The sequence below is a fragment of the Antrostomus carolinensis genome, unplaced genomic scaffold (genome assembly GCF_000700745.2).
Source record: "Antrostomus carolinensis isolate BGI_N321 unplaced genomic scaffold, ASM70074v2 scaffold49828, whole genome shotgun sequence".
NCBI lineage: Eukaryota > Metazoa > Chordata > Aves > Caprimulgiformes > Caprimulgidae > Antrostomus > Antrostomus carolinensis.
The window spans coordinates 14,217-32,728 of record NW_010336020.1 but is presented as its reverse complement, the minus strand read 5'-3'; the positions used below and the strand labels follow the sequence as shown (position 1 = coordinate 32,728).

At 39.9% G+C, this 18,512-nt stretch overlaps 1 protein-coding gene across 1 annotated transcript; it reads left to right on the top strand.

Moving 5' to 3' along the window:
* Nucleotides 1-133: 133 nt before the first annotated feature.
* On the top strand, nt 134-18,095 carry GNS (glucosamine (N-acetyl)-6-sulfatase; the record flags this gene model as incomplete). The annotated part of the gene is made up of 13 exons (XM_010174706.1): nt 134-193; nt 881-1,087; nt 2,652-2,717; nt 3,103-3,201; nt 5,485-5,652; nt 9,333-9,415; nt 10,792-10,910; nt 11,743-11,846; nt 12,193-12,294; nt 13,447-13,554; nt 14,239-14,349; nt 16,272-16,432; nt 17,237-18,095. Coding segments are annotated over 13 exons (1,464 nt in total), but the record flags the coding sequence as incomplete, so codon positions are not given.
* Between the last annotated feature and the right edge of the window lie 417 nt (nt 18,096-18,512).

Below are 18,512 nucleotides of genomic sequence, written 5' to 3'. Positions count from 1 at the left end.
AGGCGCTCGGAGGGGCTTGCCTGGGCAATGCCGAAAATCTCTGCTGGTGGCCCTGCCGTCCCGCTTCAGCTCTGCGGCTTCATCTCCTGTCCTTATGTTTTCAGCCGATTTCCTTTCGGTACCTTTCTTCCAGATCCCCCTGAAGAAGACTAATGCTCTCATTGCACAGATGGGAATAACCTTCCTCAACGCAGTAAGTGTTTACATTAACTCTTTGAACCTCTGAGGTATGTGCGCTTGTGTAATTTGTGTCTCAGGTAATCTGAAATCACAAAACTGGTAGTGGTTTTATGAAGTCTGTACATACGTGTGTGGGCTTTTTAAGTTCAATCTCTTAACTGCTTTTAGGTCTCCAAATGAAGGTAGCTCATGGTTACGTTCAGAATCTGAGAAGGGAAGTTTCACTTCCTAAAAGTACTTCTGCTAACTTCTTTAAGCTGTAAAGTAAAACTGAGTTATTTGAATATGTTTATTACTGACTTTGAAGCACTAGAAGCAGCTACTTAAAACTTCCAGCTTCGTGCATGCTGAAAACCCACTTTACTCTTTTCATATTCTAATGTATTGCCATGGCTAAAATAATGGAGTGAATCAACTGGCAAACAATATTGTAATGGGTACTTGCTGCTGTATAAGAACCGTGTCTAATCTGGAGGGGAGGGCTTGGAGGGCATATGCTGCAGAAACCTAAAGCCAGTCTCACGTGCAGCTTTTCACTGGTGAAAATACTTGGGATGTAATTCTGTGTGTTCGGAAAGGAGTATGCTTTAATGATGGTGAACTTTTTAATCAACCTATTAGCTGACATTTCAAAGCTATAAATTTGAGGAAAAATTGTTTTACAATGTCAATCCTATATCTCTTCATCCTGTCTTTCCAGTACGTTCCTAGTGCACTTTGCTGTCCCAGTCGAGCTAGCATTTTAACAGGAAAATATCCACACAATCATCACGTTGTCAATAACACTCTAGAAGGAAACTGCAGCAGCAAGTTGTGGCAGAAGATTCAAGAACCCTACACCTTCCCAGCGCTGCTCAAAACTATGTGTGGCTATCAAACGTTCTTTGCTGGAAAGTATTTGAATGAGGTATTTTGTGCCTTTTTTTACTGTGACACAGTCCATGTGCATTTGTCCACCTTTCTAAAACATTCAGTGATTTTTATATTTGTAGCTGATGATGGCTCCCCAAAATGTTTAAAATGGTGTTATTTTGATGAACAGTTCTCTTTGCTGAGCTGAGATAAATATGATGCAAAGTTAAAATCTTTTAACTTAAGTTGATTAAAATCAGGTTCTGTAGGTGCCTGAATGTTTTTAAAAGTTAATTTTGAAAGGATGAAATCCAAAGGCATTTTTAGTATGTTCAGATGTGTTAATTTTTAGACATTATTATTTTAATGACTGGGGGAAATGGATAGATGATTGGCATGTATTATTGGAGAACACCATCAAGCCAGGGCCAGACCAGGCACGATGTTAGACTATTGTTAAAGAAAAAAATCAGTTTGTCTCAGTGTTCCTGACTGATACATCCCCTTGGATCAAAGGTCTACTTTCTTTTTAGCAGTTAATATTTTAAATATTAAATGTCCACTGAGGCAAATTTACAGGGAGAACATATATTATTGGAGCTCTTTATGTAGGTTATCCAGCACTTTATTATTGAATCACTTTTATGTGTGTGCTTTTGTTTTTTTCTGTTTTTAACTAAGCTGTGCTTTGTAGTAGTTAATGGTAAGCTATAAAATTCATCACTGAAAGCTCTAAGATCAGAGGTTCCTCTTGTGTGAAGGAATTGTATTTGGGACTCGATGAGTTACAGGGTTCTTAACAGCATTATTTTCCCTGCACCTCTGGGTGGAAAATCCTGGTGTTACAATAGAATAATGGAACATGAATTTTCATAGCCAGGCAAAAATTTGTTTCTGCGGATATTACTGAGGCAGCTGAGGGAAGGGAAACTTATCTGGCTTCCTCTGAACATCCCTTGACTCAGCATAGGCTCCTGTCCCTGCAGTTAGGCGAGCCACATAGATAGGAGTGGGCAGCCCTGAGAAGACGCGTTGTGTTGCTCTGAGGCACCCTCTGTTTTGAGTTTGGCACTGATTCAGCAGCTGCTTCTCTGTTTTTGGCTGGCTTAAAGGCTAGTTGTTGCAGATTATTTATCACTGAGGTGACAAGAGGCTAGCATTGCTTGAAGTTCGCACCCCCTTTTGGGGGAGGATGATGGAGGCCGTTGGTCTAGGTGAAATTTTCTTTAGAATCTTGTGAACTGTTATCTCAAAGCCTAAGAGTCTCTTGTATGCATGTTTTGATCTCCTCTCATTCATTACCTGATGATCAACCATAGGTTCTCCAGGATCTCCGTGTATTTTTATGTGCAGAGCAGAACAGGGAATATGAATTTAAATTTAATTGGTGAATGTCAAGCTTTCAGTTACTGTCTTTCTAGTTATTTAACCCTGGTTTCTTTAACAGTTTATACATGTCTTTTTGTATCCATATAGATTTGGTTTTTTCCATTCTGAAATTGATTTTGTCTTTATGTGGTTTCTGACTATTGTTGAATAAAGCACATGAATATGAAACATAATTTCTAGCTTTTATTCATCATCATTGAAACTGTGAGTCATTGTCTGTCTCTTTTCAGTATGGAGCAGAGGATGCAGGGGGAGTCAGTCATGTCCCTCCTGGATGGAGTTTTTGGTATGCTTTGGTATGTGACCATTCTTTTTTTAAAAGACTGAATTTTGGTTGCTTTGTAATCCAAGTCATGCTCTAACTTTGGTTATGAAAGAGCAGGCAAAGAGCATCTGACAATGTAGTGCAAATTTTCTTACTTTTCATCCTTGGCTTTCACAAAGGCTACTCCAGCTAAGGTGCCTGGGGAGAAATCCTGACTTGTAAAGCCAAAGCAGTGTGAGATAGCACTAAAATAAGTTTTGTTGTTGGAGACCAGTTTTGAGAAGTCTTGCAGCATCCTTATAACAAACACTTATGACCTGTTTGACAAATCCTTGTTGGCAGTTCATTGTGGTTATTTCAAGTAATCCATGTACATGTTACTTTGTATAAATATGCACTCAACTTTTTTTTCACAGGAGAAAAATTCAAAGTACTACAACTATACTCTTTCAGTAAATGGCAAAGCACGAAGGCACGGTGAAAACTACAGTGTAGATTATCTGACAGATGTACTGGTAAGAAATTTTGCAACACCTGTGTTAAAGCAGCTGCTTATGACCAGATAATACCTTATGCCAGGGGCTTGGGTGAGGGTGGGGATGATAATTTGTTAGGCTGCATTAGTTCATAAATACGTGATTGTGCTGTCGTGATGGTGGGTGGGCATTAATCAGCAGAGCAAGATTCTGGATATATTTAGAAATGACAAGTTTGTGTGTACAAGCTGTGGAAGGGAAAGGGATTCCAACTGTTGATTTGCTAGCCAATAGCCTCACTGAGAGGTTAATACTGACTGCTGTGGTGCATGAGGAACGTAAGGCACGTAGGCAGTGACTTAAATTACTTCATAGAAGGGTGTGTTTCATTACAATACACAACTTCTATAACAGATTAACTGGGCCAAGATTTCAATGGGAAATTAAGCATGTAAAAATAACTTTTTTGTTTTGTTTGTTAGATATTATCATGTGTCAGTATCTTGTAATCCCTAACTAATCAAACTGATAATTTAAAAATATCAAAGGCTAATCAATCCTCCATAGTGTGTGAGGGCAATGTATGGACTGTGCCAAAATGTGTAGCTGACCAGGGGAGTCTTTATCCCCTTTACCCTGTTAAGGTAAAGAGAGGTTACAAAGGCAGCAAATATATCAAAGATATCAAAGTTGGAAGAGATACTTTAGCTCTCTTGAGGCCCTGTTGAGCAAGTAGTATTAGCTTGGAAGTTTTTTTTGCTGGAGGGGAAAGTGTTCCTCACTTCCACCTGCCAAGCTGCAGTCTTAATTTGATGTGCTGTTACAGAGTATGAGTTGATAGTGCTGGGAGCTCATGTGTAGCACTCAGGAAAATTCTTCTGAGAAGTCTTCTCATGCGGTTGATTTGTAGTCTTCCATTGAGGCCCTAATGAGTTTCATTCCAGTGGGTTCTTGAACGTAGGCAGCTGCTTACTAGGAACAGAAGTGATTGATGTTTCTTAGGGTACTCAACAGCTGTCTGGTTAAATTTAGATTTACATCGTCTAAAGCTAGATTGGAATTGATAAACCAGAAGTGAGACTGTCCTGTTACTGGCATTGTACTGGTCTGTTTTGATCCTTCGGCAGCTCATAAGCATTTTGACCAACAAGTCATTGCTGCATAAACCTCTTATTTGTGGTGTGTTACCTATTGATAAAGCAGTGTATTATGATTTTCAGTGTGTTGAGTTCTACCTTCTGCCTGTAGTTACCAAATATGTATTCAGCATTTCAGAGGTAGTGTCTTGAATTAGCTCAATGGGCAGTGTGCACCATGCCTGCTCTGACAAATGTGCAGTAGTAGAAGACCACCAGGAACAGGAGAAAATTACTTGTGCAAAGTTCCCTTGTTGCTTGAAATGATGCACAAGCTTTCTTGCCCTGACTAAGTACTTAAGTCTCATATTAAGAGTCTGAACACCTGGATCTGTCTACTGCAGTCCTCACAGTTAAAGCTCCTAAAAAAAAATAAATGTAAGTTGACTGCCTCTGTGAGTTTACCTACATCATACTGGTTTCTGAACCAGGTTTTTGAACTTCACACAGTTCTTACCCTCCATAACTGCTGTCATATAACTGAAGGCCAGCCCCACTTGCTTAGATATACAAGTTAGGAGGAAGGAAGAGGATGGAATTCCTAGTGTATTGTTTCTTCTAGAGAAAGAAAAGGATGTTCAAAGTGGGGTATACTAATCAGACAGGAAAGGAGAATGTTGCAAGATTTAAATAATGAAGAACTCATTTGTGAGTAATATCTTTGAAGCTTTAATTTCAAAGGCTGATCAAGGGAAGGCCAAAATGGAACTCACAACCTCTTCTAACTTGCTACTTGAAATGGTATATAGCTTGAAATGAAAATGAAAGTGCAGTAAAGTGACGTGAGTGCAGTCTGGCACTGCCCTTCACCGGAGCTTCTAGTTTCACCAGCAGAAATGTGGCACCCCTTAGAAACTATGAGCTTAGGTAGATTTTGTTGACACTTGGAATAGGCACAAACTTTTGCTGAGCTTTCCAGGTCTAAATAATGCAAAGACCTGAAGTAGAAAGCTGTTCAGAACTGTGGGACAAATTATTTGTTTAACATGAACACTGGGGATTTTTTTTATCATGAGCTGCTGTTCTGGACACTTGTAGATGCAAGCAATAAGTTTCTGATATAATTTAAATGTTCCCAGTACTACCAAGCTCTAAATAAGCTACAAATGTCTAGTTTCTGTTTTTCAAATACTTGCTGTTTTCCTTTGGCGGGATGACTTCTCTTCTCCAACAAAACTGTTTACAGGCCAACATGTCATTGGACTTCTTGGAGTATAAATCGAATTTTGAACCTTTCTTTATGATGATCTCAACCCCAGCACCCCACTCCCCTTGGACAGCTGCTCCACAGTATACAAAGAGCTTTCAGAATGTCAGTGCACCAAGAAACAGCAATTTTAATATTCATGGCAAGGTAAGCTAACTAGCGAGAATCTGCCTAGATCATTCTACTGGTTTATGAGAGCAGTAGGCAATGACCTTCACTTACATGATAAGTTTAAACAGTGAGGCGAATAAGCTAATACCATGATTACTGGTTATTTAGTTATGTTAGCTTTTTGGGGTAAGATATGATTGTTGTGACTTTGAGATTTTTGCATACCAGTATCTTGTAAATAAAAAAATGGAGCAGCACAAATAAGGCAGTACAATGGAATTATGCTTGGTAAATGGAAAAAAAGTTAATTCCTTGTTCTATTTCCAGACTGTTCTGAAGCTCTTAAAATGTTCTTTCATTGCTCTTGGTATGTTCAGGAGAACACATAGGTAGTGTGCAACACAGGGGCTCAGGTGAAGAATGACGAGAGCCCTGTCTTCCTACAGACATCTCCTCGTGTGGATGGCTGGTCCATTACTTGAGCTCATGGCAAAGCTTCCCCTAGGTGACAAGTATATCAGGCTAACCAGAGGGCTTTGTGAAGTCGTGAACCACAGGGCCCAAGGTCACTAAGGACTTTGAGAATTTGCCTTTCATTTGTTGAAATAACCTGTAACCAGAATTGCTGAGCCTGATGTTACAAATTCGCAGACATCCTTGTGACAGGGCAGTAGCTTCCACTGCCAATAAACTTGGCCAAATACGGTCTAGCTCAGACTAATCCACTATGATTCACTCTCCCAATAAATGAAAGTCACAAACAGTTAATCTGGTGAGATATTTAACTTACAGAAGCTTTGTATTTTTGATTCAATTAGTTTAAAATATAGAACTCGCTACTGTTCAGTGTTAACTGATTTGCTTCAAGATGTGCTCCTAATCTTCAAGAGGTACCGTTGCCTAAATGCCTATCTGAAGCCCAGTGATACCTCTTCTAATGTCACTGTAACTCATGTAGTACAGGGTGAAACTTGTTTTTAGCCAAGGATTGTAGCTTGCAAAATGACCACGTGCTTATCAGCATGATATAAAAACATGAATGAGTGGGGAGAAAAGGGCTGCAGGCAGTAATGAATACTGTGCCCCAACCTGTTAAGTTTTGAACTAGGGAATGGAAATCGGACTTTTTTTTTTTTTCCTCTCCATAGAAGGATCCCTAACTTTGTCTTAGACTCCATTGCTGTAGTAACTGAATGCTTTCAAAATAGTGAGCCAGAAATAACTTCACCAGCAAAGTCAGCAGCTAGCAAAAAAATACAGTGTGGGAGTTCCCTTATGTGGAGCAAAAGCTCTGCATGTGCCTATATAGTACAAAGCAAAATAACAGACTTACTTAATGTTTGGTAGCTAAAGTCTGTGGATGCAGCAGTTCTACTAGGTTTCACAATAGGAACAGACTGGCATTACCCTTCTTCTAGACACAAAACAGCTACAATCATTAACAGTGTGCATTTCTGTAATTGGCAGTGTTGTGGTCTGGAAGCCTCACTCCTCTTTGAGCTTCACTGTTTTCCAGGGCAAGTACAATTCCTGCAATAGCAATAAACACGTATGTAGGCTCAGACCCTCAAGTCATTGATGTTGTAATGCTTGCTAGACAGTCTTGCATTGTGCAGTCTTGATTCCCAAATTAATGTTGCCTAGCTTCCTTATACACAGTATGTGGGCAGGGCCCGCTAAAAGGAGCCACCTAGGCAGAATCATGAAAAACTGGAGTTAAGCTGTTGTCAGACTCTGGCCAGTGATGTGCACTTTAACTTCTGCTTAAGATCCTCCGCTATGAACTGTATGGAATGATGGGTCGCTCTCTGGTTTCCCAAGCAGGACTAGTGATAGCCCAGATGAGTGGTTTATCTAAGCTGTTCTGAGAGAGAATCTGATTGAGATACATGTTGGGTATTTCTCTAGCATCCGTTGTTTTTCCTGCAAAATCGGAGCACAGCTGTGTTCAGATTCTGCTGGCAAGATATGTTATGTTTTCTCAAGATCTCCTAAATTTTTTTGAGAATGGGACACAGGGAGGCAGCAGGATTGGTGGGCAGCTTTGTATGTAACCAGTGAAAGAGACTTGACAGGAACTGACAGGGAAGCAGATTTGCAGATTCTGAATCAGTGTGAAGTTTCTTGAAATCCACAAAGGTTTTTAGGTGCTGTGTGAAGTTTTTGAAACTTCAGAGAAAGGTAGGAAGAACCAAATACTCCAGAAAAGAGGAAGATTCCACTGTAGTAGGTGACATGCCCATCTGAGGTACCCAGCACGTTTGTGCCTTATGGATGGCCTCTCCTAAGCCCCCACCTCTCGTGAAAGGCAGCTGGTGCACAGGTGACCCTGTCAGCTCCTGTGTTCTCTGAAGAATTTCTGCTGAGCTGGGGATGCAGTTTGTGATGCCTTTCCTTACTTACTCCTCTCTCAACTAACACACAAATCTTAGATGTTTGATCCTGACTACACTGTGTTTTCTTGCTGAGATAGACTTAGTGTCTCTCCAGAGAGTTGTTTTACAACTACTATAAAAGAGATACCTGATTACAACTAAATTAAAATAAACTGGGCATGGTATTAAATCTTCATGCCAAATACCTTTCCTTCAGTCGGCAAGAACAGAAAACAGGGGAACTCAATAATTGCAGGAGATATGAGTCACTTCATTGTGAGTCCCTAAAGCCTGAGCCTATTCAGTGTCATTCGCTTGTGACAGGAGGGAAATTGCTTAACAAGAGGCTCTACAGAGAGGAGTGACCAACTAAATACAGGCTCAAGCTGAGGCCAATGTGTGGGTCATCTCTGACCTACTAAATGAAAAAGTGTAAAGCTGCATTGACATGACTTTCTCCTTTATTCTGCTCCCCACTAATATTAACCTTCAGGTTGTTCACAGTAGACCTTCCCACCTCTTTGTACAGCAGCTGACCCAGTTCAGGCTGGTGCTTCAGGATGTGGGAGTATCACTTTTCATGTTGGTTAGGCCATTTCTGTCACTTCAGGGGGGATGGGTGAGGGGAGAAAGGGAGGAGCTGTTTCTGAAAGTTGGGGATGCAGCTAGAAGAATCAATAACACATCAGTTAAAGAAATGCTCTTGTTCTGGAGTCAAAAAATCCAAACAAAATAAAATGGTAATGCTTCTGCTCCCTGCAGTAGTCTCCAGCCCTGAGTTCATAGGCTACCAAGAATCTGATATTGGCACTATGACAGATCTTTGTCCTCAGCTGTCCATAAATTAGGTAGTCCTAATTGCTTTTGATGCAGGACTTTCCCCAATCTCTCTACCTCTGTTAGGATGCTCGCCAATCTTAGTCCCAAAAGAACCTCACTTTGACAGCCAAGTCCAATCTCACAATGCTGCTCAGTCTTTCAGATTTTTTTCATCAGACCTGTCTCAGGCTATCAGACTTCTGTCTCTGCAAGAGCCTTCTCTAGCTCCTTTCACAAATGTCTTCCCTGAAGTGCCTTAAAAAGATCCACAGCTATTTTCTTCCCATCAAGGGCTGAGCATAAAGGAACTGTAATATATTTTGCATTTGCAACTTAGATTTTACGTGAACCAAGAGTGAAAATTGGAAGCAGTTCAGTTGGATACCGTTGCCTGGCTATTTCACAGGAATCATGTGGAAATTTTACCCTAAACAGCATTTCTGTTGTAATCAGTCTAGGAGAGGTTTAAAAGCTGGTACTTCTCTTCTACACTAATTGTTTTGTTTTGTTTTTTTTCTTCAGAACAAGCACTGGTTAATTCGACAAGCAAAGACTCCAATGACTAACTCTTCAATACAATTTCTTGATGATGCTTATAGAAAACGGTAAGATTTTTTTGTTGCTAAAGATTTCCACTCAGAACTTCCACTGTTTTTTTTTAAAAAAAGAAAACATATTTTTTAAAAGGGTTTTAATAAGTCTGACAATAGATGTCAAATGACCTGTAATAGTTCTGTGGCATCTGTTTCAGCAGACGTGACTTTCTGTTTACTTTTTGCAAAGAAACTTGTAATTCACTTCAGAAATATTTTGCTCCTAAATGTGGCCATCATTTATCATAAAAAAGACCAATTGTGCTCAATGTCTCTACTGCTTCTTTTTCAGTGCATAACAGGTTTTCATTAAAAATGGCCTTACCTTCTACTTCACTTGAATTCCAGGTTCTTACATGATGTACATCAAATGGGACTGATTTATCTGCCAACTAATCTGATTTATTAGCTCTCAGTCTGTGGTCTTTTTACACGCGAATACGTGACTGGCCAAGGCCGGTGCTTGATTCCTTTTTTATAAAAGGGGGTGTGGAGAGTAATGTGAAGATACAGCTTATTCCCTTTTTTAATAGAAAGGAAGGGTATTTGTGTACACTGTAGGTGTATTTTCTTTAAAAGCTCTGAAACAAACATTAGCTTAACTTTAAGTGTTAAACTCCATTTTGAACAGTTATCAGGCATTAGCTGGTTACTTTGGAGATGGAAAACTGTTTTTTTTTTTTCAGGCTTTTTCTTCATAAAACATGAAGGTAAAAATATGCAACAAAATCTTAAATTAAGCCTGGAGACAGCAGGATCCAAGAATTTAATAACTCAAGTTAATTGAGCTTAATACTATTCTATGGAGGCTTGTTACTGACTTACCAGAAGCAGTCACTTGTCTCAACGGCAAACCCCATGACAAAGGAAAGGATAGCTTGTAGCTGTTCAAGGCTTTAGATACACTGGAATAATGTACCCTGATATTACATGAGTAATTCAAAATAGTTGATGTAGTTTTCAGGCAGAAAGGATCCCATATAGACAATTAAATTCATGGCAGTCTTGTATTTTAATATTAAAAACTACATATAAAGAACTAGTAACAAGTGACCTTGCAGGAGATAACTCTCTCTGCCACTGTATTGCTTCAGAGTTGGTCTTGACTGTCTGCAGATAAGAAGTAATCAGCATTTTGATGTCGTTCTCAGATGCTGCAGAATACAATCAGCAAGAACTGAAGACAAACAGTCTATTTCTATCTTAAATTGCAGCCTCAAAAAGTACAATGTAGTAATCTATGAAGTTTGTTTTCAGAATTTGCAAGCAAAATAATCCACTTAGAGCACATATGCTGTTGGCTTGAAGCAGAATACCAATGCCCTGCCTGAAGTCAGAATTATTCTAAAGTTTTCATACTCTAATATGAATTACTTGTTTCTGTATAGGTGGCAAACTCTGCTCTCAGTAGATGACCTGGTAGAGAAACTAGTGAAGAAACTGGAACTGAATGGAGAATTGGAGAACACGTACATCTTTTACACATCAGACAATGGCTTCCACACTGGTAAAATTTTCTCTGCTTACTGAACTTTGGTAGAAGATCCAGGAATTGTATAACATTTAACCCTTGTGAATAGTTCCAGAAAATGGGAACAGCAGCTGTGGGAAACTGTAGACATGAGAAGTACTGGTTTGAGTTGCGAAACAATCTAGAGTTGCAGTGTGGAGTGTTTGGGGATTTTACTTTTTGTTTCATTTTTGTTTAGTCGCAGTTTTTAGCATTAATCTTGACCACGATATCCTGGTATGCATAAAATTAGGACAGAAACAGAGAAAAGGGCTTTAAACTGAAAGAGGGTAGGTTTAGATTAGATATTAGGAAGAAGTTCTTTAGTGTGAGGGTGGTGAGACACTGGAACAGGTTGCCCAAAGAGGTTGTAGATGCCCCCTCCCTGGAAGTGTTTAAGACCAGGGTGGATGAGGCTTTGAGTAACCTGATCTAGTGTAAGGTGTCCCTGCTCATGGCAGGGGGGTTGGAACTAGATGATCTTTAAGGTCCCTTCCAACCCAAACCATTCTATGATTCTATGATTCTATGAAAAGGTCTCTCCTCTGTAGGAAGAGTTGCTGTGGAAGAGTTAACCAGTAAAAATCTGTCAAAAGACTTGTCTGTATCATATTGTACAACTGAAAATGCAGATCTAAGATGTTAAACTTTGTAAGATACGGTTTATACTTTGAAGTTCTCTGTTCCTTTCCTCCACCTTGTTAATGTAGTTCAGGTTAAGAATCTCTTCTAACCTCTTAAAGAATTGGCTGCTGGAAATTATGTAATACAAGACTCTTAAAACATAAAACAAGAAGCCATGTAACTTGTTCCATTTTCTATTGTATAGGCCAGTTTTCTTTGCCAATAGACAAACGGCAGCTGTATGAGTTTGATATCAAAGTTCCATTGCTAGTTCGAGGACCAGGGATAAAACCAAATCAGACAAACAAGGTAAGAAAGAAGTGAAATCATAGTACAGATTCACTGTTTCACAGTTATCAACTTTAGGTAATTATTTATCCTCCTGCATATATATATGTATCAATGAAATGAAATATGCAGAGTGGTAGTACGTGCAAGGACTTCATTCTAAAAAGCTGTGTGTTCTTGCTTGAATCGGTAAGTGGAAGTACAAAGACCCTACCATTGCTTTTGAATGTTACAGGGTCCATTAGCCTATAAAGATGAAATAAAGTAGTGTTTAGGCATACCTAAAATTAAAGTACTCAAAATACAGAAGTCTCATTATGACATCTGTTCGGTTCTGGCTTCTGAAGTAAGTTTCCTCACCCTGCAGATGCTTGTGGCAAATATTGATTTGGGTCCCACTATTCTGGATATCGCGGGGTATGACTTGAATAAGACCCAGATGGATGGGATGTCACTGTTGCCGCTGTTGGTAAGTAGATGGACAGGGATAGTAACTGGTAATTATTGCAGGGGTTATTCTTCAAAGTGAGTTACTACTTCCTTTGGTAGACTAGGTCGACTCATAACCCAGATTCTTCCTGTGATGTCATTTTCACATATGATGTTCATAACTTAGTGAAAAAAGTAGGTATCTTGTTTAAATGTAGATGTATTTTCATAAGCCCTGCAACTTTGTGGCCATTTTGTAATAGAAAGGTTTGTCATCCTGCCATTGATAATAATTCCTGTTTTGAAAGCTTTATGTTGTTTCCACCTTGCATCCTCCCTCCCCTTTTCCTTAGGCTGTTGCTTAAATCTTTGGTTTGCCTCAATTTTCAGTGGCACTAGTTTCCCCTAAACTCTGGAAAAATGCATGTGGCTTTATAAAAGAACCTGACCTTTCCAATAAGTGAGCAGAAGCCTATTTAAATAAAGCTGCTTGCAGTTGATCCTTTTAGTTTTAATTAAAATTAGTCTACAAATTGAAGGCAGCTTACTTGGAAACATAGGAGATCATCCAGATTTAAAACAGTGCTTTGCTTTTAAAACCTTGTACCCAAACCTTAAGCTGTTCTCTAGACAGAAGCAGGTAGTTTAAGCTCTGATGGAATCAAAAAGGCGAAACTCATTGTTTTGCTGTGTATGCCTGTGAAGGTGCTGAGCATTAACTTTAGAATTCCCTCTCCCTCTGTCTTTTAAAATGCAGCTTACAAATAGAGCAGCTTAAAATGTGTTTGCTTCTTAAAGCTGTTTATCTTTTCTTACGCCAAGGGTATCGGTTTCCATCTGTTGTGGCAGTCTGATATAAACCACAGAGAAACAGCCTCATTACAGGGATCTTGTCTGTAATACCCTCGTATCTGGCCACAGGGCTCCTATCTGCTATTACTGCATGATTCGTTATAAATTGAAGATAGTACTTTAAACCCTCCCGAGAAGTAGTAATATTTTTGGATCCCTGTCTTCTAGTTACACAAGACATTCTAGCCTGAAGCTAATATTTTAAGGCTGACTCAAAATAGGGATGGTGACTCGAACTGCCTTGTAAGCATTGGGCAGTGTTAGTGTTACACCAGGCATGGAGAATTTCTTCTGTTTCACATTGCAGTGGATACTAAGTCATGTTAACCTCTTGTCCTAGAGAGGAGACAAAAATGTGACATGGAGATCAGACTTCTTGGTGGAGTACCAAGGGGAAGGATACAACGGCAGTGATCCTACCTGTCCTGGCCTAGGACCTGGAGTCACAGTAAGCATGACAAGACCTGTTAATATTAGAAAATAGCAGTTTGCTGTATGGACTAACCTGATTCTATAAGTAAGTTCCCAGGGTCTTGTTAAGGAGGAGCTAGCTGTGTAGGTCCTGCACAGCATTTAAGAATTGGAGGGAGACATCCAGCTGTGCAGAACTGATGTGTCCATATGAGCATAGAGAACGCAGTCACCCTTTCAGTGGGAATCTCCAGGGCCTCAGGGCTGGAGAAACACGCAGGAAGATGTGGGCTTGGCAAAGTAGGGGCAGCAACATCATGTTCTTTCTAAACTTCCAGTGACCTCGTTGCACAATTCTTATCTGTGACTATTATTTAAGTCACTAGCTACTTCCTGAATCGGAGAAGGTTTGCTTTAAGAAAGCATCCTGTTGGTGTTCTCTTTAGTTGTGTGTGTTGTGCAGTTTTCTTCAGTGTACATACAGTAGCTTCCTGGACAAAATGCACTTAATCATGGTGAGTTTAGTAACAGCACTTTATCAAGTTCAGTGGAGCTGAATTTTTGCTTAAAATCCCCAGTGGAGACTGGTGTGTGTTACGCTAAGATCCTGGTGTTCATCAGTTAACTGCAGCTGGCTTGAGCCAGTATAGACTCTAGGAAAAGGATTGCAAGTGCATCTTTTTTCTTGCTCTGAAGTTTTTGTTCACTGCTCACTTCCCAGCACTGCTTCCCAGACTGTGTCTGTGAAGATTCCTACAACAACACATATGCTTGTGTAAGGACACTGTCAACTTCCTGGGATCTGCAGTACTGTGAATTTGATGACCGGGAGGTAAGTCTCTCACTAGCAGATGTCAACTGTTCACAACTGTGCAAGTGACTGTCTGCACTCTTATCTGCTCTCAAGGTTTCCATAAAGTACTCTGAAAAGCAGACCAGCATTGCTTGGAGGATAAACAGTGAAGTATTTATCTACTGGTGAGAATGTTTGACCAAAACTCTGGTGCAGTTCTAGGGGGTGAGGGGGGGGATTTGAGGAAGGGACAATAGCCTAAACCATGATTATTGCCTTCTGGTATCACCTAACAGCCTCATGGGGAGCTGTGCTGGGGCTGGGTTCAGTTCTCTGTCCTACCCTAATTCCACGTAGCAGACTCTTCTGTATGACAGATATTTTCTGTTACACTGTACCTCTGCTGTTCTTCTGTTCAGCCGCAGCTCTTTTCCTCGGGAAGAACTGAAATCCCAGGTTAATAATTTCTCTTCTACGGCTCACTTATTTGCCAGGCAAAGCTAGTATTTAAGTTACAACTGAGACAGGTCTCTAACCTTATCTTAAGTTGTTTGGGTATAAGGGACATAATGTACCTCCTTCAGAAACTTCAGATCTCGCTAGCGGAGCACCTGCTGTATGCACAGAACTCGGTGTGTTACAGGGCTGATCTTTACTCCAGAGAGCATGTTGGGTTTGAGGCAACTGGGTCACAAACCTAATAAACTGCATTATCAACAGACGTGCAGTAAATGCATAAACAGCAGGTATCCCCAGTTACCATGCCATCACACAAAACATTTTCTGGTAGTCTACAGTGAACAACTTGAAACCAGGGGGGTAAATCCCACAAGAAGGTTTTTGCAGGAAGATAGCAAGAAGGATTGTATAGGAGACCAAGATGCTGATTAGCAGACCCTGCTCTTAATTTTTTCACTTTCTGACAATTTATGGTGAAGTTAAATGAGTGTTGGAGCTTTCTTCATAGAATTAGGTTCCAAATTGATCTGATAATACACTTAGCATCACAGAATGGTATGGGTTGGAAAGCAATTTAAAGATCTAGTTCCAACCCCTCTGCTGTGAGCTAAAGTGACTTCACGTCACTTTTCTTCTTCCAGTGAGAAGGTATGGCTGTGGCATTTTTAGGTCACTCAGTTTACACGGGTCAGCTGAATTAAGATTAACAGTATTGGGAAGATGCAGCAATGTGGCTTTTAAAACCATGCAGTGAATCTTACAAGAAAGCTTGCAGCCAAAGTCTGTCTGGATGCTTCTTTATCTAAGTTAGACACAACCCAGCCAACTGTTTTAATCAACATCTGCAATCAGGCCTCCTACTCTGGCACAGACAAAACCTCAGCTGAATTCTTGAGATATGTTTGACTAGTATTTGTCCCACAGAGTGGTTAAGAGAGATACTGTAACAAAAAACAAATCTGCCCTAAAATCCTCCAGACAAACCTTCTCAAAGCACACACAAAACCTTCTCAAAGCTTGCGCACAGGGAAGAAAAAGCTTTAGCATACTTGTACATGCAGTCAAGACACCTGAGTCTGGCAGCTGGAGGTACCTGATGAACATATAGTGGTGATGTGACGGTCATGAAATTGTGTATTTTGAGATCCGTTAAGGAAAAGACAGCTGGCTTAGCCATGGCCTCTTGTGGTCTTACAGTCATGAGGCAGGTTCCATTCATGTGTTAGAGAAAGTCTGCAGTGTAGCAGGGAGTACTTCAGGTGGAAGTAAAAACTTTTCCAGCAGTACTGTACTATCACAAAACTTTATCTTTTCCTACACATGTTGTCCTGTCTGACCACTGAGCCACATGGCTAAATAGAGCTTATGTGTGGGGATGCTGCAGTGTAGCTGAAAACAGCATTTGAGACTATCTGCTGCCATGAAGTATTCTTCCCAAATAATATGATTAAATGTTAATTAGCATTTAGGACTTAATACAGTGGAGGAACTTTCTTCTACAGGTGTTTGTGGAAGTATATAACTTGACTGCAGATCCACACCAGATTAATAACATTGCTAAAACAATTGATCAAGAAATTCTAGAAAAGATGAACTATCGATTAATGATGCTGCAGTCCTGTTCAGGAGCAACTTGCCGTACACCAGGTGTCTTCGATCCCGGGTAAACATGGATTCAATTAATTATTATTATACTCTTAAATATAACTATATTTTTGAAGTTAAGCCTTTACAGAGGGTATTTATGATGGAATGTAATATTACTGACATACATACTGTTGTTTAATAGATGCTGTCTTGATCCTTCTCTTTTTTTAATGTTTAATCGCTATTTTAATTTAACCTACTTGATGGTATGAATACTACTACTTTCATCTTGTCAGCCATTGTTCACTTAAAATAGCTGAAGTTTACAGTTGGAGACAAGGGACCTCAGGTTTGCCTGCAAACAAGGAAAAGCTCTGCAGGTTTCTGTAGGCAGGCATTTCCCAAATACTTGCTCTGATTGGTTTTGAAGACACTGTTAGCAAAGAACGTTTCCTGCAGGACCTAAGCTGTATGTATTAGTCAGCTGTTGTAAGTCAATAGCACTTCTTACCTCAAAATTCAGGTTTTTTTAAGCAATATTTAAAATGGCCTTACAGTTGTGCTACATATGTTTGATTTGAGGCAGCAAAGCTTTCTGTTAGAATGCACCTCCTGAATGTGTAATATCATACATGCCAATATGCTGTTGGTATGCTCTAGTGAGCATTTATTGATTTGGAGACTTATCAGCTCCTTAGCTGCATGTTGTTGTAATTCATCTGTTGTAACACAGAGAGAGATTGGCCCTGCTGCCTACTGGTTAAGAAAGCAACTATTCATGTAGCCTTGTCCCAGAGCTATTCTAGAAATAAGCTGTTTCTAGAGGTATTGGTCTCTGTGGGCTGCCTGTAACTCACACAGACTCTGTTCCTTTCTGTAGGTACAGGTTCGACCCACGGCTCATGTTCAGCAATCACGGTGTTCGGGCTCGGAGGTTTTCTGCACAGTCCTTATAAGGCACTTAAGAGCCTCTTGCAATCAGCCCCCACTGACCAGTTTCTCCAGTGACTGCAGCAGGTCTGTCTCTGTACTCTTGTTGATTGCAGCTGGAAGACTTTTAATGGGCTATTCAAACCCTGTTTGGAAGAAAAACCCTTGTCTTTAGCTGGTTGCCTTGTGCAATATATGTATTTTACAGCTGAACTCTGAATTGTTAGACACAGATAATCTGTCTTGCTCAGATAGCTGATTACCACTTTTGTCTTTCAAGTACCTTTTCATATCACAGGCACAGAGGTGAACCTATGCCTATGAATCTGAACAGTTTATTTTGTTCTAAAAATCAATAAATGCATATTTGAGTCGGGACAGATAGGCAGGTGCTATTGCACAGTAATGCTCACCCATATTCAGTGTCATAGACTTTCTTAAAAGCTATGTTTAATTACAGGTTTTCTGTATTGAGCTCAAAGCTGTTAATGACAATAGCATACTAGCCCAAAATAGTGTAGGAAGGCATTAGTCAAAACTGTAGGATCTGACTAGCAAATGTCTTGTGCAGAATTAAAATCTGAACGCTAAATACTCTCTTTCAATGAGACCACTTCAAGTGAGACCAATGAATTTTGTAGAACAGCTTCGGTAGCTTGCAAACAAGAATGTAATTTCAACCTCCTTCTAGTTTGAAATGCTGGAATGGGTTACTGTGTACTACTGAAAAAACTCTTAGGGTTTAGTATAGGCTTCCTAGTGAATTAACAAAAGAGTGTTGAGACTAACAAGTATTCAAATAAGCGTGCCTGTGTTTTGAGCTAACTCTTAAGTCTGTTTTAATACATAAACAGAGGTAATACTAAAAAACAAAAACCCTCCACAAAAAAAACCAAACCAGGGCACCGCAGTAGAGCTGATGTGTCTCTAACCTCCAAATGTCTTGAATTGTCTAACATCTTACGTTGATTAGATTCTTGAAGGTAAATTATTTTGAGAGCAAACTAGCTAAAAATAGATAAATCATTGCTCACTAGAAGTTAGGCTTAAGAGGGCTATTTTAGGCAGTTTAAGTGCTTCATAGAGTGTTGCTTTTTGGTTGAGACATAACTACTTAGAACCTGCAGTAAGTGGCCTTCACACCGAAGGACTGCACGTCAGATGTCTGGCTGCAGTATGTGATCGCTTGGTTTCCCTTTGGAGGGGTGATGTTGTCTTTTCAGCCT